General features: G+C 48.1%; 1 protein-coding gene across 11 annotated transcripts in view; it reads left to right on the plus strand.

Annotated features, from left to right (window-relative positions):
• MTMR3 (myotubularin related protein 3) overlaps nucleotides 1-11,753 on the plus strand; it is a 193,862-nt gene extending 182,109 nt beyond the window's left edge. For 7 of the 11 annotated variants that reach the window (XM_039504644.1, XM_039504650.1, XM_039504647.1 and 4 more), the window contains 4 exons: nucleotides 2,693-2,803; nucleotides 3,344-3,432; nucleotides 8,601-8,627; nucleotides 11,520-11,753. In XM_039504644.1, coding sequence (XP_039360578.1) covers nucleotides 2,693-2,803; nucleotides 3,344-3,432; nucleotides 8,601-8,627; nucleotides 11,520-11,691 — 399 coding nt within the window. In that variant the 3' untranslated portion in view covers nucleotides 11,692-11,753. Of the gene's footprint in view, nucleotides 1-2,692; nucleotides 2,804-3,343; nucleotides 3,433-8,600; nucleotides 8,628-9,784; nucleotides 10,317-11,519 lie in introns of those variants that run through there. The other 4 variants (XM_039504654.1, XM_039504652.1, XM_039504651.1 and 1 more) reach the window with 4 other exon arrangements.
• The last annotated feature ends 11,426 nt before the right edge of the window (nucleotides 11,754-23,179 follow it).

Raw genomic sequence — 23,179 nt, forward strand, 5'->3', positions numbered from 1 at the left:
ATTCCCTTCAGTCCTCCTCCCCTTACCTATTTTTGCCTACTCCTCCTGTTTAAATTAAACTGCAGTAACAAGACTTCAAAAAAGAAGCCAATTCACCTACCTCACTCTGCTTCTTGGTGGTAGCGTAGCTTCAAAAAACAAACGGCAGGAGCCACTGGAACTTTGAAGCCCCACTACCACAAAGCAGCTGTTTGTGGCTTCTTTTTTCAGAGGCCTGTCAGTTAGTTTAGAGAAGAGCTAGAGAGAGGGAAGTGGAAAGCAACAGAGAAGAAATGGGGGGTGGGGAGGATGGAAAGAATGAAGATGGTAGGGGAGGCATAAGGGAATACTCAGATTATAAACTCCTTGGAGCAGGGACCATGTCTTTCGATGTGTCTGAACAGCACATAGTACATTGGGATACTGATCCTGAATGAGGTCTCTAAGCACTACCACAGTACAAATTACAATAATAATGAAAACTTCACTCTCTGTACACACATGTAGTGTGTCAAGTATCAGAGGGGTAGCTATGTTAGTCTGTATCCACAAAAACAATGAGGCATCTGGTGGCGCGTTAAAGACAGATTTATGTGGGCATAAGTTTTCGTGGGTAAAAAAGCCCCACTTCTAGGAGCCACCAGACTCCTCGTTGTTTTACATCTAGTATGTATATTTTGTACAACTACAGAATTTTAAAAGATTTACATTTACAATACTTACAGGTTTTACTCCTGGGGAGAATTCTGTGCAAAAAATTAAATTCTGTGCACAATATTTTAAAATGCTGCATAATTAATTTGTCAAAATAACATTATATAATCACACCAGTTTCAATTATTTTGAATATCTGTCAGCCGCTGTCTCTATAACAATACAGACAACAACAAAAATTCCCCCAGGACTGGAGAGTTAAAGAGAACCCTACGACAACCCAGTTCCTGCTTTTCTGGCCCCTCCAGCCAGGGGCCCAGACACCTGCAGCCCCTTCCCTCCCCAAAGCCCAGACACCTACATCACCTGCCCCTCAGAGCCCAGGCACGGGTCATCCTCTATCCCAGACATTTACACCCTCTATTCCGAGCCCAGACACCTGCACCCCTACCCTGCAGAGCCCAGCTGCAGGGCACCCCCAGCCCAGACACCTGCACCCCCTACCCCTCCAAAGCCAGCCGCAGTGCATTCCCCAGCCCAGACATATGCACCCCCTACCCTCAGAGCCCAGCTGAGGAGTGCCCCACATCCAATACACTCACACCCCCAGAGCCCAGGGATCCAGAGAAAGAAACACCCTGATGCTGGGTCCTGGGCTTGTATGGAGTTCCCTGTAGTGCACGCCACATCCTTCTTTCAGGGCATGTCAAGGACTGCAGCTGCCAGGAACTCTCCAGCTCCCCCTTCCCCTGGCAGCGTCTTCTATTTGTGAGCTGGGGAGCTGGGTTCTACTGGGTCCAGTGGCCCCTAGTGGCGGCCAGCAGCTCTGCAGAACCATTTCTGTGAGGGAGAAAAAGGAAATTCTGTGCAGAACATTAATTCTGCACAAATTCTGCATTGCACAGTGGTGCAGAATTCCCCCAGGAGTAATGTTTATAAGCATTCTGTGGAAGTGGCAAAAGGGTCTAGTTGACAGAGGGACTGGATAGTCCCATGCACATTCATTGGGAAAGACTTGCATGAACTTCTTGGGCCACTGAGGTTGCAGCTAATATAATAATTGATAAATGCTGGTTTTGTGACTGCAAGGTCTGCTGAGCATCATTCAAAATGGTCTTCTCTCATTAGCTGGATCTTGGGTTCCTGACAGAAATGTGACCCATTGGCTTAATTCAAAGTATTCTTATTGAGATAAGGGCCTTCACAATGTGTAATGTATGGGCAGATTGAAATGGATTTTCAAAATCACTTAGGTGCCTATCTACATCTTTAGGCACCTACATACCTTTACAAACCTGGGTCCTAGTTTCTACCTTCTATTTCTGCCCGGTCTTGATAGGTATATTCTCTAAGCTGGCATCAGAGGTACCAGCTCTCCAGCACTGAAAGGTGGAGAACAAAAGTTCTTGAATCTCTCATGTCTGGAAGAGCTGTTGTGTATGTCCTTTGACCAAAGTCAGTTGAAATAAAGTTCAACCTGGCAAGGACGCATCAGTCCAAAGACTTACTTGTGGAAGTGGGCTCTAATCCTTACCTCTCCATGTTTGATTTTAAATTGCATCTTCCCAAGGGAACTATCAGAAACAGCAAGGCATACATATTATAAATACTGTTTTTTAAAATGAAAGAACTTCGGAAAGGAGATAGGGCTGCAAAATTGGATTGACAGGGTACAGCTGTGAAATTTGTGAGGTGCCCACTGTTAATCATTTGCTATGTGTCCGGAATCTTACACACACACTGCAACAGGTAGATTTTAACCCCATGTCTGACATTAAAGGGTTAACAGTTTCATTCTGTCTTGTTGCAGTACACCATTACACAAGCAAACTGCCTCACTTGTTGCACAGTAAGTCCCATCCCATATAGAACTCTTGTCTGTACTGACACAACCTAAATTACAGGTATGTAAGTATATCTGACCTGAGCCCCTCCAGTCCAAGCATATCTTTTCCTAGCAGGAAGTGCACAGATTCCCCCTTCCCAACTGTTTACTTCTGGTTTGTGTGGAAGTGGGAGTATGTGCAGGTTCTGTTCAGCTGTGTTTGTTTGCCAACAGACTTCAATACCCGACTCGGAAAGCAATCTGGATCAGAACTGCTTGTCTCGCTGCAGCACAGAGATTTTCTCTGAAGCCAGCTGGGAGCAGGTGGATAAACAGGACACAGAGGTACAGACTAAATCCCTGTCTGTGATATTCCTCCCTCTTTTCTTCTGTTAGGACTTGATCTCCATAACATGGTTATACTACAGCCCCATGGTCACACACCAGTTCTTGTTAACAATCCCTCTTGCCCTCACTTATCTCTAACACTTCAAATATCTGTGCCGAGGAGCCCTTTGCTGTCAGGTGTCTATGAACAATTTTTGAGAAACCATGGAAAGACAATAGCTGAAGGAACCCTGGACTAACACGTTGCCTGTAAACATGTTTGGCTTGGGTACCTTTTGAAGTATAGAAAGAAATCAGTGAGCTATATATTAGGACTTCTTCTCTGTGTGGCTGGAGGGAATTTGGTGGATCACTTTCCGAGAAGATTTCTGTCTTCTCTTTCTTTCAGTATTGGCAGGATTGGATCTGTCTAATTTAAGTAGTAGGGGGCACATCCGTGTCTGTGCTCTTCAAAGGCTTTGTACGCTCAGGCCAGACTGATTTTTCAAGGGCTGTCTCCTCCTTGACAAATTTGTCTTTGTGTTCTGTGTTTCACAGGTGACACGATGGCTTCCAGACCACCTAGCTGCACACTGCTATGGCTGTGACAGTACATTCTGGCTTGCCAGCAGGAAGCACCACTGCAGGTAACCTGTTCATAGAGAGGTGAAAGGGGAAGCAGCTGAACAGCGAGGCTGTCCTGAGTTGAACTGCCAATTCTGTTTCTCTTAAATTAGGAAAGACTAGGAAGGGTGTCTGGATAAGAGAGATTCTAGAGTAGGAGGACCCTATGCGCTGCTGAAGCAAGGAGTCCAGCCGCCTTTGGGAAAACAAGGCTGGTTTTGCTCTTGGGTCCCAATTTATTTGCAATGTCCATTTCAAAAGCCAAACCTGCGATCAGCTCCATACCCATTCAAACAGAGTCAGCCTTCCTTTCCCCTGAAACTATGATTCAGAGACAGTCTGCTCTTTGCAGGCACATTTTTTTAAGTAAATGTAAATGTTATAAAATATTGTCTAAACCTTTTCCCATTCAGTACAACCAACATAGGAATCACATCTTTTTCAGTCACTGTCTGGGAATCTGCTATTTTCAGTCTCTTTTTCCTCTGCCTTGACTCTTTCCCCCCCCCCCCCCCCCCAATTGCTTGTGTACAGGATTCTGAAATGGATGCCTGCCTGAAGTACAATCTCATTGGCTCATTGGATTAGCCTGAGCGAAACCTATTGCTGATAGGGGGCCATGCTAGATAGCACCAGGTGGCACTGGCCTATTGATTAAGTAACATCCTGGCTTGGGACGGAGAATCCCAGGTTCTTCTTTGAGTGATGGCCCCTATTGTATTCCACTGAGGGTTATGCACATGTACCTGAAGCCGGAGCTTTTCAAAGTAATATCGCTTGTTGGTCCACATATGTGCCCTTGCACCACCTTGTGGTTTCACACAAGGTGATAAAGGGTGGGGCTGCATCTCCTGTGCCTTCTCACTGCTGCATGGTCCAAGTCAGAGCTTCTGCTGTCCTCTTGTCCCGGATGATGCATTTTTCCAAACTTTTTAGAAAAACTGTTTTTACTCTTGTTCATAGTTAAGATTTTATTGTTTTTTGGTAGTAATTTTTGCCGCATCAGTGGTTTTCCCACCAAACAATCCCCACCCCACCTCCCTTTCAGCACCCAGGTCTGGTAATACATTATTCTGAAGATGTTAAGTCTGCGCTTCCTGCCCTCACTCATTTTCCATCAGCGACAAGCACCAACACTGTTGGTGCCGTTTGGGGGGAAGCCCACACTGGGTCCAGGTTCAGTATCTGCCTCTACACAAGAAGGCCGAGCTCGCCACCTCAAAAATCATCTCATGGAGGTCGCTATGGGGCCATAATCAGGTCCTGGCTGGGGAAACCCCCCCCATACATCAGCCTGAACAATCTGCCGTCAGTACCAGTGCTATGGCCCCTGCGCCAGAGCCTAGCCATGAACTTTGGGCGATACACAAAGTGGTGCACTTGTTCTTATCAGCTCTCCATTATTGTCACATCTTCATCATGTTGGACAACACCACCACATATACTACGTAAACAAACGAGGGCATGAGATCTCCAGCGCTGTGTACGGAAGGGGTATGCCTATGGAAATGGTGCATTGCACACCATATCCTTTTGTCGGCAGCCTACCTGCCTGGTACCCAGAATGTGATTGCCGATGCTCTCAGCAGGGGCTTTGTTACCAACCACGAATGGGAGTTACACAACATGGTAGTTGCAGACAACTTTGGTTGCTGGGGAACTCTGTTCAGGGACCTCTTTGCATCCCACACCAACACCATGTGCACTCACTATTGCTTAAGATGGGGACTTCGTGCCTGTTCACAGGGCGATGCTCCAGTCATTGATTGATTGTTAGACTAGACAAACTATGCCTTTCCCCCCAACCGCTCTAAGGCCTTGGCTACACTTGCCGCGTGGGTCGACACGGTGAGTTCGAACTCCCCGCGTGCTCCGGTCGACTCCGAAACTCCACCACTGCAAACGGCGGTGGCGGAGTCGACCTTGGAGCCGCGGACTTTGATCCCGCGGCATCTGGACGGGTAAGTAGTTCGAACTAGGGTACTTCGAGTTCAGCTACGCTATTCGCGTAGCTGAACTTGCATACCCTAGTTCGACCCCCGCCATTAGTGTAGACCAGGCCTTACCGCATGTCCTCCACAAACTCTGGTGGGAGAGAGCAACAGTCATTCTGATTGCTCTGTTCTGGCCCTGCCATCTTCTCTGCATGTAAAAACATCCTCCACTCCTGCTCCAGACATTTCTGGAACTGCTAACACAACACAACAGCAGACTCAGGCACCCCGATCCATGGATGCTTCACCTGACAACTTGGTTTTTGGATGGACACGTCCGTTAGGACAAGAGTGCTTGTTACCAGTACAAGACATCCTCTCCAGTAGCCGGAAGGACTTTATTAGATGCTCCTATCAGGCTAAATGAGCGTGTTTCACGTCCTGGGTACAACAACAAAGCCTCGCCTCCGAAGCTGTGGGCATCCCACTGCTCTTAGACTATTTCCTCTGTCTGAAGACCTTGGGGCTCGCTCTCAATTCCATCAGGGTGCACACAGTGGCCATTAGCGTTTTCCACCCTGTAGTGGAGGGGCATTAAATTTTTACCCATCCCTTGATGGCCAGATTCTGGAAGGGCCTTATACGTAAATACCTGCCCATTCAGCCTATCACCCCTCAGTGGGACCTCAAACTAGTCCTTATCTCCTTAATGAACTCTCCCTTTGAACCTCCTGTCCCCTTTCTCCCTTCTCCATGAAGGTTGCTTTCCTCATTGCCATTACCTTAGGGGGTTGACGAACTGTGGGCCATGATGGGAAAACCCTCCTTTCACCACATTCCATAAATACAAGGTTTCAGTGAAACTACAGCCCAGATTTCTTCCAAAAGTGGTTTCCCAATTCCACCTCAACCAACCCATCCATTTACCTACCTTTCCCCCAAACCAAACTGCTCTCCTGAGGAATGGCAACTCCATTCCCTCAAAGTAGATAGGACCCTGGCCTTTTACCTACAAAGGATGAAGCCATTTCAAAAGTTGCCCAGGCTATTTGTTTCCATAGTGGAGAGAATTAAGGGGCAGGCCATGTCCACTCAGAGAATCTCCCAAGTAGGTCTCAGGATGTATTATATACTGCTACCAATTGTTGGGATGATCTCCACCTGAGGGATATGGGTCCATTCCATGAGACTCCAAGCATCAACTACAGCCACACTCCATGCCGTGCCCCTTGCACACATAGGTAAGGCAGCCACGTAGAGTTTGGTGTACACCTTTTCCTCTCACTATACTCCAGTATATGATTCCACGATGGACGGCTCATTCAGCATTTCACAGAATATCAGGGTTGGAAGGGACTTCAGGAGGTCATCTAGTCCAACTCCCTGCTCAAAGCAGGGCCAACACCAACTAAATCATCCCAGCCAGGCCTTTGTCAAGCCGGGCCTTAAAAACCTGTAAGGATGGAGCTTCCACGACCTTCCTAGGTAACCCATTCCAGTGCTTCACCACCCTCCTAGTGAAAGAGTTTTTCCTAATATCCAACCTAGACTTCCCCCACTGCAACTTGAGACCATTGCTCCTTGTTCTGTCATCTGCCACCACTGAGAACAGCCGAGCTCCATCCTCTTTGGAACCCCGCTTCAGGTAGTTGAAGGCTGCTATCAAATCCCTCCTCACTCTTCTGCAGACTAAATAAGCCCAGTTCCCTCACCCTCTCCTCGTAAGTCATGTGCCCCAGACCCCTAATCCTTTTTGTTGCCTTTCGCTGGACACTCTCCAATTTGTCCACATCTTTTCTGTAGTGGGGGGCCCAAAACTGGACGTAATTCTCCAGATGTGGCCTCACCAGTGCCATTTGGTGCAGTGGTCCTCCATTCCACGGTTCCGTCATCTTCCTCGCTCCCGCCTCCTATATAGGTACTGCTCGTTAATCACCCTCAGTGGAATACAATAGGAACTGTCACTCAAAGAAGAAGGGGAGGTTACTTACCTGTAACAGGAGGTTCTTTGAGATGTGTAATCCCTATCTGTATTCCAATCCCACCCTCCTCCTCCTCTGTTGGGGATCTGGTATGTCTACAGTGGAGAAGGAACTAGAGATGCGGTCGGTCTGCCCTACCCTTTATCACCTCAGGTGAAACTCCAGGGTGGCACACGGGCGCATGAGCAGACCAACGAGTAATACTACTTTGAACAGCTCCAGCTCTGGGCGCATGGTGCATGCGCATAACCCTCCGTGGAATACAGTTAGGGACCACATACCTTGAAGAACCTCCAGTTACAGGTAAGTAACCCCCTCTTTATAAATCATATTTTCATGCTCCAGGGAATGAAGGTGTATCCCTGTATTACTGAATCCCATTGTTGGATATCTGAGCAGACAAGGTGATCAGAGAAGGTAGCACTTAAACAGATGGTGATCATCTGGTTTTGATGCTGTATTGCCCTTTGAAGCAGCAATGAGTTAAAGCTTCTGCTGTGCTTTGTGTCCATTTTTATATTTTGTTCCATTTTGTCCTTTTGAGAAGATAAACAAACCCAGTAAAGAATGACCAGAATAAGTTGAGCAGTTTTGATTTTCCCAAGATTCTTCATCTGTATATATGAGATTTACAACTTCAGATGAAAAGTATAAATGCTAGATATTAAAATTACATACATCTGACATATTTGGTGAGAATTGAGCTCTGCTGTTTTCCTCTGTCCTTTCTCTAGTGGGTTTGCTTATTTTAGTTGTCCATTGCAAAGCGTTTCCTATTTAGCGCTGACACCTTGCTTCCTCTGTCTCCCTGGAATCGCGTTGCCATTTAGTCGACAACTTTCCAGGCCTAGGCTCTAGAGGGCTCCTGTTCGGTGTGTACACACTGGACATGCCTAAGGACCCTGGGAATTATAATCACTTCGGGGATTCAGGTTTTATTGCAAATTACCATTTAGTTCCTGCATTGCATGCCATTCTTAGTGTTTCCAACGTGGTTGGAACAGGCCATCCATATTGGTTGAGATGGCTTTCAAGGGACTAGTAAGAAATAAGTGACCTACAACAAGAAGATCAAAAGTTTTCATATCTGAATGTTTCATTACTCCCGCTGCACAGGGTGGACCTGCTCACCCTGTCCCTGTGTGGGCGATAATGAGGTTGAAAACCACCTATTTTATACTCTTGAGCAAGTTAAAGAAACTTCAGTGTCCCTTGTTGGCACCATTTGTGTCTTTTACTAGTTTCCCCTCTGAGCTCTTTCTCCCCTCCCTGCAGGGACATTGAACGTGTTGATCAAACCTGGTGAGCATTTGCAACAGCCTCTGTCTGTTGTCTATCTGCATTTCTTTGATAACTTCTCCAAACTAACTTTATTTCTCCCTCCCCTCATCTTTGTTCTTCACTTGTTCAGAAATGAATCCTGGGTGGATAGTACAGCTGTCAGGTGTTTAGTTTCATATGACTGATCAAGCAGCTCTTTCCACAGAAAGGCATTTAGGACTCAGCTTTTTGTTACGTAATCCACATCACAGTTCAAACTAACCCCCACTTCAGTGAGTCATTTGTTTGAGAAACAAGAAACAAATTCAGACTGAATATAAGGCATACATTTTTAACAGTGTGAGTAATCAGCCCTTGGAATAACTTACCAAGGGTCGTGGTGGATTCTCCATTGACAATTTTCAAATCAAGATTGGATGTTTAAACCAATATTGGATCTGCTCTAGGCATTATTTTGGGGAAGTTCTACAAGGGGTTATTGAGAGGATCAGACTGGATGATCATGATAGTTCCCTCTGGCCTTGGAATCTGTGAATGCTTCACTTCTAATTGCAGGGAGCAACCTACAAATGGAGTTACCACCAGTTTATTTTGAACCCTTTTCCTTTAGGTCTGAGTATTTTGTGAAGTGTGAAAGATATAGGAGAGTTCTGGTGTGGCTGTGCCATTTTATCAGTGGTAAAAAAATACCTTGGGGGAAGCAAGTAAGTGGAGCCTGGTGGAGAAAGGGTAAGGGTAGATGTTTATTGCTTGGCGAGAGAAGGTAGGAGCGATAGCAGGATGTTGGGAAAGCAAAAGTCAGGTCATCTCTCAGAGGAGGAATATGACACTTTCCATTGAGCCTCTGGTATCTGTTAAAGAGGCAAGATGGATGAGCTTGAATGAACCTCTAGCAGAGTACAAGGCACAGAGTGTGACAGGCTCTACTGGCCCTTCAGGAGTTAGGGGGAGAACCCTAAGAGAAAACAGATCAGGTGTGTGAGACAAGTTGTTGATCTAAACAGATTTAAAAAAATGTTTTGCTGCTTTTCTCCAGAAAACCATTTTGTTCTAGTCTGTCAACAGTAAATTTCTGCTGGATAATCGTCCTTTCTGAAACAGAGCTCTAGAATATCTGAACTGCTTTCCTGCCGGGCTTCTCGGTATTGCATTGCATTAAACTGTTTTCACTCCTGCAGTTTTTTCTAATAGCAGTTTCTAATGGAGTCCATACGAAGACTTCAAAAACCACTGTACGAGTCTAGCCAAAGTGAGTTTCCTAGTGCTAAGGTTAGAGCTTTATAACCAGAAGCTGCTGTGCAGAGCTGGGAAAGTTAGCCCATTGAGGTGAGAAATGGGATTTCCCTTTGCTGTCTGTCACTCCACCAGTTACTAGCATCAGGAAATCTTGTCTCCTGGCATTGAAAGATTAATCAAGGCTGCTAGACACATTCAGACTTTTCTGCCCATCAGTCTCTAGGCAGCAGGAAATCAAGATCTCCCCCTATAAGCCTCTACTGGCACAAAATCCTGACACCAACGAGTTGATGAGAAAAACATAAGCCAAGCAGATAAACTCTGGAAGCTTCTGTGTAAAATTTGAAAACTTCAGCTCCCTGAAGTACAGTGCTAACGCCTTAGTAATGCCTGCCTAGTTTTGGAGGGCAGGGGTGTGAATTATAGTGCTCATCAGCTTAGAATGATCAGAGCCAGGATTTGGGCGGGTGCGGGTGGGGATAAGGGATTTAATCATTTTCAAGATTCCAAATTTATCCATGACTCCCCTGAGGTGCATGAGCCAGCATGCCTCCGCTGACTGACACCTGACAGGAATGTGTGTAAGACCTGCTTGTTTTGCTGCATTGTTGTTGTCACTTTCTAAGCATGGAATACATGGCTGCTTATCCCATGGCTTTGCATGGTTCTGGTTGATTTTCACATTTTCTGTGTGCAGAAGTATGATGCCGCTATGGTTCCACTGAACTACAACCATCACAGCATAGACCTTTATTGGATCTTGGAGGTAGTGGGTAGACTACATTTGTTAAAGTTTTATTGTATTTTATCTGGCCTATATTTAAATCTTCCAAAGCATATACGTGTAAGAAACAAGAAAAAAGGCTTAGTTACCCCCTTTGTATTCTCACTTACCAAAAAGGAATACCGTAGTGTTTAGAGGATTATGGGGACATGGAGCCTTTCACCTTTAGGTCACTGTTTCAAATATGGACAAGATTGGTAGTAAACAGAAGCTTCACCATCCAACAGCTCTTTGGCCTACTTCTACTGAGTTGGGGGTCTCAGTCCAGTTCCTAGTGCACCCCACAGTTGAACATGAAGGTAACAATCACGTGACTTAGGCTATATCTACATTAGCACTTACTGCGGTGTAGCTTTATATCGCCCAGGGGTGTGGAAAAGCCCCCCCTCTCCCCCCAGGCGATGCAAGTTACACCGACCTAAGCACCAGTGTAGACCTCGCTGTTGGTGGGTTACATTAGGGAGCTTACAGCGGTGCAAGCTGCATCAGTGCAGCTCTGCCACTGTAAACTCTCTAGTGCAGCTGTAGCCTTAGCCGCCTGAGTCCCACTGAAAATGGGACATAGCTGCCTACATCACTTTGGGTAAAATTTCAAAAGCACTTAAATCTTAGTAGATGCCAGTGATTGAATCACAAATGGGAGACTCAATCTCTTATCTGCTTTAGAGGTGGTCCCATCAGTGGTGAAACACAGAGGTGTGGTTGGAAGGAGAAGCTTGCCTTGTCTCTGCCTCTGCTCTGTTGTCTAGAGAATAACTGCAGTCTGGCCCCTTTCACTAGCACCTAGTTCACCTGCAAAGGCATACTGTGATATTAAAACTTGTCTTGCTAAATCAAATGGCTTCTAATTGTTTTTTCTTCCATTTCTCTCCTCTTTCTGTTCTTGATCCAAGGAATTGTGGGAATGTGTTTTGCTCCAGTTGCTGTAATCAGAAGGTGCCAGTTCCCAGTCAACAGCTCTTTGAACCCAGCAGAGTCTGCAAATCTTGCTACAGCAGCTTGCATCCCAGTAGTTCCAGCCTTGACCTTGAACTGGATAAACCCATCGCTGCCTCTTCAAATTGAAGCTCCAGCCTAGAAGGAAGGGTGAAAAAGACCATGCTGACTCTTCTCCTAAACAGACATGCTTGGTGGACAGAGGCTGGTAGGACTGAAGAAGCCGTGCACATGGATCACTGCTCAGAGGGACAGAACTCTAGGACGTACCACTGGATTGTGGAATTCTTCTTTTCCAGCTATTCCCCCCCCCCCTTTCCTTTTTATCCGGGTGGGTGGGTGGGGGTGTGTGTGTGTGGTTTTTTTTGTTTTTCTGGAAGACTGGGGAAGTGGTAAAGGGGCTGGGCCCAGGACCAGGTCTCTCTCATGCTTCTAGCTGCACCACCATTGAACTGTGCTGCAGAAAGACTTCTCAATTTTATGGAGGAAAGGAAGGAGGGGAATCAGTCCAGAGACAGTGTGCGGAGTGTGAATACCTGTAGTGTCAGTGCTAGTGCTTTCAGTCACTCCTGTTACTTCCAAACAAGAAACTGCTGTTTGGGAAACTGTTGCTGCTAGAAAAAATGGGAATCTCTTTCCCAAGAGAGGACTCTCCCTCTGTTCTTAGAGTGGGTTTAGTTAGCCTCACTGCGTGAAAGGGGAATCAATCACAGATTACCATTCTCAGCAGCTCTGTATTTACATATGTAATCCACATCTTTTATTGCCATTAGCTAAACCGGCTGTGGCTTTGAGTGGAAACACCTGGACATCTTTGGTTAACGAAAGTGTGGGCTTGTTTAAGGGAAGTGAAAGGGAAGGGCATTGAATGGCTTCCTGTTCAGGACTGGTTTTTCACTGGTGCTTCTATGTAAGGTTCTGTAAATGTAACTCATCATAAAGAAAACGGTGTCAGGGAAATTAGGAGACCTTTAAACTACTACCCTTGTCACATTTTTTTAGAATAGTTTATCCAGAATGCAGAGCTGGTTCATTGATCGGGCACTCACTGTGGTGCATTCAAACATAGACTGAATGTCATACTGATGATCAGACTCACTTTAATGAGAGATCTCAAAGCAACTATAGAATGGCTGTGATATCTTGCTGAGTAAAATTTCACTGGCCTGAGGCTGCCAGTCAGTGAAAATAAGTACATTGATGCTTGTCATGTCTGTGGAACATTGCCTCCTTTTCATTCTGTGATCTGTATACTCTAGACATGATAATCCTGATCAAGCATCTAATCAAGAACCAAAACAAATCATGGATTTTCCTCCCTAATTTGAAAGCAACTTTTAAAACCACCTCATTAAATTGTGAGTCTTTTGAATATCTATTTCTTAATGAGAACATTTGGTACTCTCACACACCCTTTTCCTTTTGATACAGTATGCTTAATGCAGTTTGGAGAAGGAAGAAAAGTACATTATAATGTATAATATATTGTCTAGGCTAAGCTGTGACAGCTTCTACTTCTGACATGCTCAAGTAGAACAAATTCCCTTGGAATGTGTAAACGTTTCTGAGTACAAATTGCAAGGATTTATAATGGGTCTTGGGCTAGAGGGGTACTTGCTTTCAGTAGAACATCAGAATGACACCTCCTAGAGTGAATTTCATAAAGAGAAGCATCTCCGAATAGCTGGTAGAACCTTAGGGGAAAGACATGTCAAAGTATTTTATTTTTGATGTCTGAACTTTTCACACTGCTTGTGAAAGGTGCATACACTGCTGTAGTGGAAGCTGAAGATTTACAAGATGAAAATGAATGTTCCAAGATGCTGGTTTAGCATAGGAGCCCATGTGCTTAGAGGGCAGGATGTCTGGTGACAGTGCTCTTTGGGCTCCTCCCTGGTACATGTTTTGAAACACTTGGAAATCATCAGCAAGGGAAAAGCAAAGAAAAATCTAGGGTCTCCAATTTGAGTTTTATCGAAAATGAATGATTCCTGGGGAAATGCAGTAAAAATCCTGACTAGAACTGCTACAGTGGCTACAGTTCCTGGTACCGCTGAGAAGGTTGAACAGAAACCAGGATAATATACAGCTCCTATCTCTCTGGCTTTTCCTTTGAGGCTGGTGATTAGAAGCTTGACCTTAGTGGACATGGTGGAATTCTACACACTAACATTGTGTGGTTCTGTGGAGCAGAGTCAGGAATAAATCAGATTCTGCAGTTCCTAATGACAGGTGCCAAGAGGTTATGATACGGGTTTTTTGGGTATGTGATATATAGTGTGAATAAATGCTTGCAGCTCTTAGTCTTTTATGATCAATGAAGCACTTTTTTATTAATATTATTTTTCTTTGTATGTAAAGGGGGAAACCGATCTCTCTCCATAGCTGTATATATAACTCTTCTCTCCTAAGGAGGAGTAAAGTGCTCCTATATTTTTCATTTTTGTCAAAGCAAGAAGTAAATACTTTAGAATTGTTAAATATATAAATAAAGGTGAATAAAGTTTAGAGTTTTGCATGGGAGCATTTGCTAATACACTTCCTAATTTATTTTTCTTGCTGTCCTTCGTAGGTGAAATATTTGAGGTTCAACAGAAACACCAAGAAACCTTTCATAAAGGAGATTGTCATAAGCTTCCTCGTGCTTCCTTTTCCACTGAGAGTCTTTGCAAGAAGCACATTGGTGCTCTTAAATTTAGAAGAAAAACATTAAACTTAGTTTTTCTGATATGAAAACATATGGAGCATCAGGTATTGCTCCATAACAATCAATACAGTTTTCCCTTGGGCAGGAGTACTGAGTGTTAAGAGAGTTAAAACTACCTTTGTACCTCAGATTTCTCTTACCCTGAATGAACCATCAGATTTCAGAGTTTGAGCCAATGATTTTATTTCCACAACCACATCAGTGGAGAATGGACTAGGTCACCACAGTCTTCACATCCAGTTTCAGTGGGGTTTGGAAACAGGAGATCTGTGCATTTCTACCCTCTGCAGCAGCCACGGTGTAACATTTATCATCTGACAATGTTGGTGGGGAAGTTAAAGCTCAGTTCTTACTTGCAACCTTTCTCCTTATTCTCAGTGTTGATGGTGCAGCTGTGGCTCTTTGGGAACAAACCAAACGGACTCAAGTTTAACGCTGAAAACTCTCTTAATCTCTCCCAAAGGTGGAGAACACATCTTCTAGTTCTGCAAATCTAACCTACTTAGGGGCCTGAGTAATGTTCCTCCATTAGGGCAGCTAGTTCATTTCAGCACCCTAGGCTTACGTACATACCTGGTTACTTTCCATCACACAAATGTATATTCCTTTTGTTATTATTTTTGTCTTCCATATTTTAAGTGACAGAAGGGATTATTTTATTGAACTCTCTGGGAGACTGAAGTATTCTCTGAACTTTTCTTGGTTATTTAGGGACAGCCCTATTCTAGTCACACAGGTTTGGTGCACAGTTGTTTTATAAGCTTTTCTTACTGCCTTTTCTTGGAAAATTAAATAATACTGCAGATTCAGGACAGAGCAGTGACCAAAACCATTGGCTGTATCTCACAGCTTCAAGAACAAAATAAAAAAGCCCATATAATATTGTGCACTATTATGGGTGCGAGTTTGACACAGAGCTAATAGATTCTGTGACCTCCGTGACTTCTGCAGTGGCCAGTGCACCTGGCTCAGGGGCAGCTCAGGCAACCCCTGCTCCAGTCACACCGGCGACTGCTGGGGAAATCGCAGGCCACCATTTCTCCCCTCCCCCAACCCAGCAGCAGCAGAGTTTGGGTGTTGGGGGGGGCAAGGTTATGGGGTGGGTGCTGGGCAGCGCTTCTTCGAATGATTGCTCATGTGTATTCCACAATAGGTGTGCGTGCTCACCATGTGCACCAGTGCCAGAAGTTTTTCCCCTAGCAGTACCGGTAAGGGAGCGCCCCTAGCAACACCTAGAGTGGCGCTTCCATGGCGCAGTATATGGGGTGCTGCGCGCTCCCCCCACCTTCAGTTCATTCTTGCCGCCAGTGAAGGTGCTTCGGACCTGCCCTGCTCCAGCTTTGCTGCAGCTCTCTTCCAGAACTCTTGCTCATTCAGTGTAGTAGTACCTGTAGTTAAGTAGTTGATTAGTGCGCCCGGGCCGGGGCATGACCCGTGCTTTGGGTTTTAAGTCGTGCGACACATGTAGGCAACTGATGCCAGTGAGTGACTGTTTACGCAGTTTGGGTGAAACCCATCTCAGTGATAACTGTAAGATTTGCAAGTCGTTCAAGCCTCGGACCAAGAGAGAGAGAGACATTCGGCTCCGGGCCATCCTGATGGAGTTGGCATTGACCCCGCTTCCGGCGCGCCACTCCGAGTCAGCACTAGGTACCACACTGTCGGTGCACAGGGACACCCCCCAGCGCCATCTACCAGTCGGCACCGCTCCCTGTCCACTGGGCACGCCAAGAAAGCTAAGAAGAGGCCTTCACCATGGCACCTTAGCAAGACTGGGGGAGAGGCTAGACCTATGTTGGGTAGACCTCGCTCCCCATCGGCCTCTAGGCCTCCGACTCAGGTCAAGCGGAGTAGCCCTGCCCATTCGGAGCAGGCTTCCCCCGATGTCCGGATGCCCTCCACACCAGAGGCTCTGCAAGCAGCCCGGGATGTTATGTCCATGTCAGTACCAGGAGCACTGCCAATATTGGCCCCGCGGTCCAGAGGCAAGCTGCCTCTGGGATCTCTGCAGTTGCCCCCAAGTTGGTACTGGTCACGGTTGAGGGAATGTTCCCGATGCCATTTGCCACTCAGCAACCGTCCCATGCATAGTCCACACAGGTCACTGTTAACCCCCACCAAGTTGTCTGGCTGGGTTCCGACTGACAGAGACTCCAGGCACTGCTCCGCCTCGAGGAGTGGACACCAACGGGACCGAGGCAGATGACGCCGAACGTCCTCGTCTCCAATGGTCTATTGTAGCCAGTTGCGACACGAACATTGATGCTGTTGGCGTTCGTTGTCTCGCTCCAGGATCCCACCATGGCACCGCTCCAGCTACCCTGGGCATTGATCGCTGGCCCCTTGCCATCACGGAACTGCCCGATGGAGCTGACCGCGTAGCAGCTGCTACCAGCAGGACCATTCCTCCACGTCAGGATCACCGTCTTGCGGTCGGCACCACTCTTGGCACTGCCGCCACTCCTGGTCCAGGGACAGCGGCAGGTCGCAGGTCAGCCTGACCTCCCTTCATAGTCGTCCATCAATGGGACGGGACAGGCCAGCCAGGCCGAACAGCCTGCTCTGCCGGTGCCACAGCAGGTGCAGTGGCACCGGGCCTTGTGGCCAGCACAATGGTACCAGTGGGTACCATGGCCCCGACACAGCCCCCATTGGGGGCTCGCTCGGTGGCCAGAGCCTTGGAACGGCTGTCAGCCTCCCTCTCCCAGCCTCTGAGGAAGGAGTCAGTGGGATGTACCTCTTCGGCATCGTGCCCAGAGAGCAACCATGTGGTGGATCCTCGGTGCCGGTGGACACGCAAAGTACCGCTCCCGCCTCCTCCGTCCTGCAAGAGGACTCTAAAGCCCACCAGGAACTACTGAAAAGGGTGGCATCAAACCTCAACCTTCAGGCAGAGGAGGTGGAGGAGCCCTCGGACTCCCTCTTTAATGTCCTGTCCGCCTCGGCACCGGGCAGGGTGGCCTTTCCACTCCACGAAGCGGCGGCAAAAATTTCAAATGCCTGTGGCAAACCCCAGCCTCATTGCTCCCCATCTCTAAGAGAGTAGAACACAAGTATTTTGTGCCGGCCAAGGGACATGAATACCTATACAAGTCAAGTCAGTCAACCACAGGGAGTGGCAGGGCCAACCAGCCCCTACTCTGGAAAATAAAGGCTCAAGGAGGCTGGATTCATTTGGGAGAAAAAATTATTCGTCCTTGAGCTTCCAGTTATGGGTGGCGAGCCATCAGGCTCTCCTGGGCCGGTATGAGTTCAATCTGTGGGGCCCAAGTTTGAGGACTTCCCTCCAGGAGTGTGACAGGAAGGAGTTCAACGCTCTGGTTGTGGAGGGTGCAGCGGCTGCCAGGGCAACCCTGCAGACAGCATCAGATGCGGGGGACATGGCCGTGCGATCCATGGCCTCCGCAGTGTCCATGAGAAGGGCATCGTGGCTCCATCTGCCTGGGCTGTCCAGTGAGGAGCAGACTCCTTGCAGGAGCTCCTGTTTGATGGCAAGGTTCTGCTTGCGGAATAGACAGACATAAAACTGCATGGCCTGAAAGACTCCAGACTCTTGGCCTCTATGTTCTGGCTCTGGCTAAACCTAAATTTAAGCCATAGCAGGCTCCCACCAAGGCCACCCACTCTAAATCGCGGGACTGTAAAAAAGTCTGCAGAGGCAATCCCGGTCTGCCCCTAGCCTGGGTCCTCCAAGGGCAAACAGTCAGGGAAATGGCAGTTTTGATGGGAAGCCCGGGGGCGACTTCCCAGTTCACATCCTGGATCCACCTGCAATAAAGCTTCCCTTCTCCAGCTGGTTGTGTGCTTTTCTCCTGGAGTGATCGCGGCTGACCTCGGACTGATGGGTCCTCAGCACAATCTCCTGGGGCTATACACTCCAGTTTACCTCTACCCCGCCCAACCGCCCTCCTCCCCCGTCCCTCCTGGGGGACCCCTCTCATGAGGCCCTGCTCGAGCAGGAGGTGGGGCGGCTCCTTGGTCTAGGAGTGGTGGAAGTGGTGCCCATGGAATTCAAACTCGAGGGGTACTACTCCCGCCAAAGGGGGGCTCAGGCCCATCCTGGACCTGCAAGGCCTGAACCAGCACATGGTGAAGCTCAAGTTCCGCATGGTCTCTCTGGCCTCCATCATCCCCTCCCTGGATTCCTCGACCTGCAGGACGCGTATTTCCACATCCATATGTTCGAAGGGCACAGACACTTCCTCCGTTTCATGGTTGGGCAGGAGCACTACCAATTCACGGTCCTCCCGTTTGGCCTGTCCACTGCCCCCAGAGTATTTACAAAGTGTATGTCGATGGTAGCAGCCTACCTCAGGCATCGGGGGGGGGGTCCAGATCTTCCCCTGTCTGGACGACTAGCTGGTCAAGGGCAGCTCCCGGTCGCAGGTGCGGAATCACGTGGTGCTCTTCCTGTCCACGTGCGCCACTCTGGGCCTGTTGGTGAACGACACCAAGTCCACATTAGTCCCGGTACAGCCCATAGAGTTTATCAGGGCAGTCCTGGACGCCACGTCAGCCAAAGCCTCCCTCCCACCAGACAGGTTCAAGACCTTGAAAGGGCTCATCGACACAGTCACAAAGTTTCCAGTGATATCAGCCAGAGCGTGTCTCCAGCTATTGGGTCACATGTCGGCTTCCACATATGTGGTTCGCCATGCCAGACTCGGGATGAGGCCCCTCCAGCTCTGGTTGGCCTCGTGTTCTGCCAGGCCAGGGACAGGATGGACAAGGTCCTCACTGTGCCCGAGTCCATGATCGCCTCCTTACAATTGTGGTCCTCCCCGGCAATGGCAGCTCTATGTTTTTTGCCGCCCCAAGCATGGCAGTCAGGCTACCTTCGGCAGCTTGCCTTCGGGCAGTCCGCTGGTCACGCGGATTCAGCGGCATTTCTGCGGGAATCTGCTGGTCTCGTGCCTTCGGCGCACCTGCCGCCGAATTGAAGCCGAAGCCGTGGGACCGGCAGACCTCTTGCAGGCATGCCGCTGCCGAAGGCGGCCTGACTGCCACCCTCACGGCAACCGACACTCCGCCCCCCGTGGCTTGCCACCCTAGGAACATGTTTGCTGCGCTGGTGCCTGGAGCCACCCCTGCTCCCCGGGGAACATGCTCCGTGGGGTTCCGTTCAGAGGCAGGCCCCCGTCGATGGAACTGATGTCCAGCCCATCAGACCTGGGGTGGAGAGCCCAGGTGGGAGACATTCAGACCAAAGGTCTGTGGTCTGCACAGGACCTGGCCCTCCACATAAACGTCAAGGAGCTCAGGCACTCTGGCTGGCATGCATGGCCTTCCACTCGCACCTGGAGGGGCAGGGTGGTCAGGTTTTTCAGGGACAACACGGCCTCGATGTTTTACGTCAACAGGCAAGGCGGGACCCACTCCTCTGCTTGGAAGCCCTCAAGCTGTGGGACTTCTGTATAGCCCACAACATTTGCCTACATGCCTACCATCTACCGGGCGCCCGGAACTCATAGGCAGATCACTTGAGCAGAGACTTCTTCTCTCAACACGAGTGGTCTCATCAGCCAGAGGTGTTGCACAGACTTTTCCAGGATTGGGGAACTCCCCAGGTGGACATGTTCGCAACTTGGCAGACCTATCGATGGCTTCGGGAGGGGGAGGGGGGCTGGGATAGGGAGCTATCTCTGATACCTTTCTCCTATCCTGGTCAGGCCAGTTTGTTTATGCCTTCCCCCTGTTCCCACTGATCAGCAAGGTCCTGGAAAAGATAAAGGTAGACAGGGCCCGGGTCCTACTGATTGCTCCGGCGTGGCCCAGGCCCTGGCTCTGGCCACGCAACAGTGGGGCTCATCATCCACCTCCATTGCCCCTGGCCCCCACTGCCTCCCATGGCCTTGTATCCATCTCCCTCTCCAAGGACCCTGCTGCCTTCCTGGCCTCACATTCACTCCCCCCTCCATTGCCCTGGGCTCCTCCTGCCTCTGCAGCCCTGCATCCACCCCCCCCCATTGCCCTGGGGCCCCCCTGCCCCGCACCCATCCCACCACTGCGTCTGGCCCTTGCTGGCTAACCTCTTCGGCCCCCACCATCCAGGGCTTAATGGGTCCTGGGGCTTGCTGAGAAAAGTGATATTAACAAACATGCAAGTATCACTTCTCACAGCAATCTTATTAGCTATCTGTGAAAAGTGATACTTGTATGTTTGTTAATATCACTTATCACTTTCCATAGCCTCCCAGGCAGCTACTAAATGTGCTGTGATATTAACAAATATACAAATATCATTTTTCACAGCAAGCCCTAGGACCCACTAAGCCCTACATGGGAGAGGGGGGACCGAAGGGGGAGGCAGCATTGTTTTTGTTATTGAGTCTGCCAAAAAAACCTACAAATATATATTACGATTTGAATGTGAATCTGTGCATGTTTACTTTTCTTTCCCTAAAATTATTTGAGAGTTGGTGGCCAAGGTCAGTAAGGACAACACAAAGAACAGAGCAATGGGAAGGCATGGGTGTGGCACCGTGAATGAAAAGGGAGAAAGGCTTGTTAATTTCTGTAATAGGAATGACCTAGTCATCGCAGAACCCTATTTCAACATAGTGAAATTCACAAGCTGACATGGTGTTCTCCAAATGACAGAGATAGGAACCAGATTGACCATATCATGATCCATGGCAAATGGCGACACTCACCGACAGATGTGAAAGCGAGAAGGGGTGCAGGAGTTGGCAGCGACCACCACCTTGTGACAGCCTCCATCAAGCTAAAAGTGAGAAGTGTGGGTCCACCAAACAAGGGACATAGACATTATGATATTGACAAGCTAAAGTCCCTTGAAATACAGACACCTTCGTTGTGCAGTTAAAGAACAGGTTTCAAGCACTTGCAGACCTTGAGGAGGAGGAGGGGAATGCAGATGAGATCAAGAAGAAGTGGGACAAAGTAACAGTAATTTGTAAACAGCAGTGAAGCCTGTCTAGGCTATGGGCAGAAGAGAAGGAAGGGGTGGATTACACCCAGCACATGGAACGCCATAGAAACCAGACGAGCCCTGAAGAAAAAAGTTTGAGACAAAATCCCAGAAGCTAAAGGACAGATACCACGAGCAGTAGAGCAAGGTACACGGGGGGTCAAACGCCCTGTGAGAGCGACAAACGGCGTTATATTGATAATCAGGCAACACAAGCAGAGGATGCAGCTGCTCGTGGTGAACAAGGAACCGTCTACAAAATGACGCGGCTTATCAGTGGTAACCAGCAGACACCAACAAACAGTCTCATCGGGAACGAACAAGGACACCTACTAATAACCAAAAATGAACAAGAAATGCACTGAATCATAGAATCTCAGGGTTGGAAGGGACCTCAGGAGGTCATCTAGTCCAACCCCCTGCTCAAAGCAGGACCAATTCCCAACTAAATCATCCCAGCCAGGGCTTTGTCAAGCCTGACCTTAAAAACCTAAGGAAGGAGATTCCACCACCTCCCTAGGTAACCCATTCCAGTTCTTCACCACCCTACTAGTGAAAAAGTTTTTCCTAATATCCAACCTAAACCTCCCCCTCTGCAACTTGAGACCATTACTCCTTGTTCTGTCATCTTCTACAACTGAGAACAGTCTAGATCCATCCTCTTTGGAACCCCCTTTCAGGTAGTTGAAAGCAGCTATCAAATTCCCCCTCATTCTTCTCTTCTGCAGGCTAAACAATCCCAGTTCCCTCAGCCTTTCCTCATAAGTCATGTGTTATAGCCCCCTAATCATTTTTGTTGCCCTCCGCTGGACTCTCTCCAATTTATCCACATCCTTCTTGTAGTGTGGGGCCCAAAACTGGACACAGTACTCCAGATGAGGCCTCACCAGTGCTGAATAGAGAGGAATGATCACATCCCTCGATCTGCTGGAAATGCCCCTACTTATACAACCCAAAATGCCATTAGCCTTCTTGGCAACAAGGGCACACTGTTGACTCATATTCAGCTTTTCGTCCACCATAACCCCTAGGTCCTTTTCTGCAGAACTGCTGCCCAGCCATTCAGTCCCTAGTCTGTAGCAGTGCATGGGATTCTTCCGTCCTAAATGCAGGACTCTGCACTTGTCCTTGTTGAACCTCATCATATTTCTTTTGGCCCAATCCTCTAATTTGTCTAGGTCCCTCTGTATCCTATCCCTACCCTCCAGCGTATCAACCACTCCTCCCAGTTTAGTGTCATCTGCAAACTTGCTAAGGGTGCAGTCCACACCATCCTCCAGATTGTTAATGAAGATATTGAATAAAACCGTCCCCAGCACCGACCCTCGGCGCACCCCACTTGATACCGGCTGCCAACTAGACATGGAACCATTGATCACTACCCGTTGAGCCCAACCATCTAGCCAGTTTTCTATCCACCTTACCGTCCATTCATCCAGCCCAGACTTCTTTAACTTGCTGGCAAGAATACTGTGGGAAACTGTATCAAAAGCTTTGCTAAAGTCCAGAAATAGCACATCCACTGCTTTCCCCTCATCCACAGAGCCGGTTATCTCATCATAGAAGGCAATTAGGTTAGTCAGGCATGACTTGCCCTTGGTGAATCCATGCTGACTGTTCCTGATCACTTTCCCCTCCTTTAAGTGGTTCAGAATTGATTCCTTGAGGACCTGTTCCATGATTTTTCTGGGGACTGAGGTGAGACTGACTGGCCTGTAGTTCCCTGGATCTTCCTTCTTCCCTTTTTTAAAGATGGGCACTACATTAGCCTTTTTCCAGTCGTCCGGGACCTCCTCCGATCGCCATGATTTTTCAAAGATAATGGCCAATGGCTGTGCAATCTCATCGGCCAACTCCTTTAGCACCCTCGGATGCAGCGCATCCGGCCCCATGGACTTGTGCTCGTCCAGCTTTTCTAAATAGTCCCGAACTACTTCTTTCCCCACAGAGATCTGGTCACCTCCTCCCCATACCGTGCT

Source organism: Mauremys reevesii, linkage group 18 (genome assembly GCF_016161935.1).
Source record: "Mauremys reevesii isolate NIE-2019 linkage group 18, ASM1616193v1, whole genome shotgun sequence".
NCBI lineage: Eukaryota > Metazoa > Chordata > Testudines > Geoemydidae > Mauremys > Mauremys reevesii.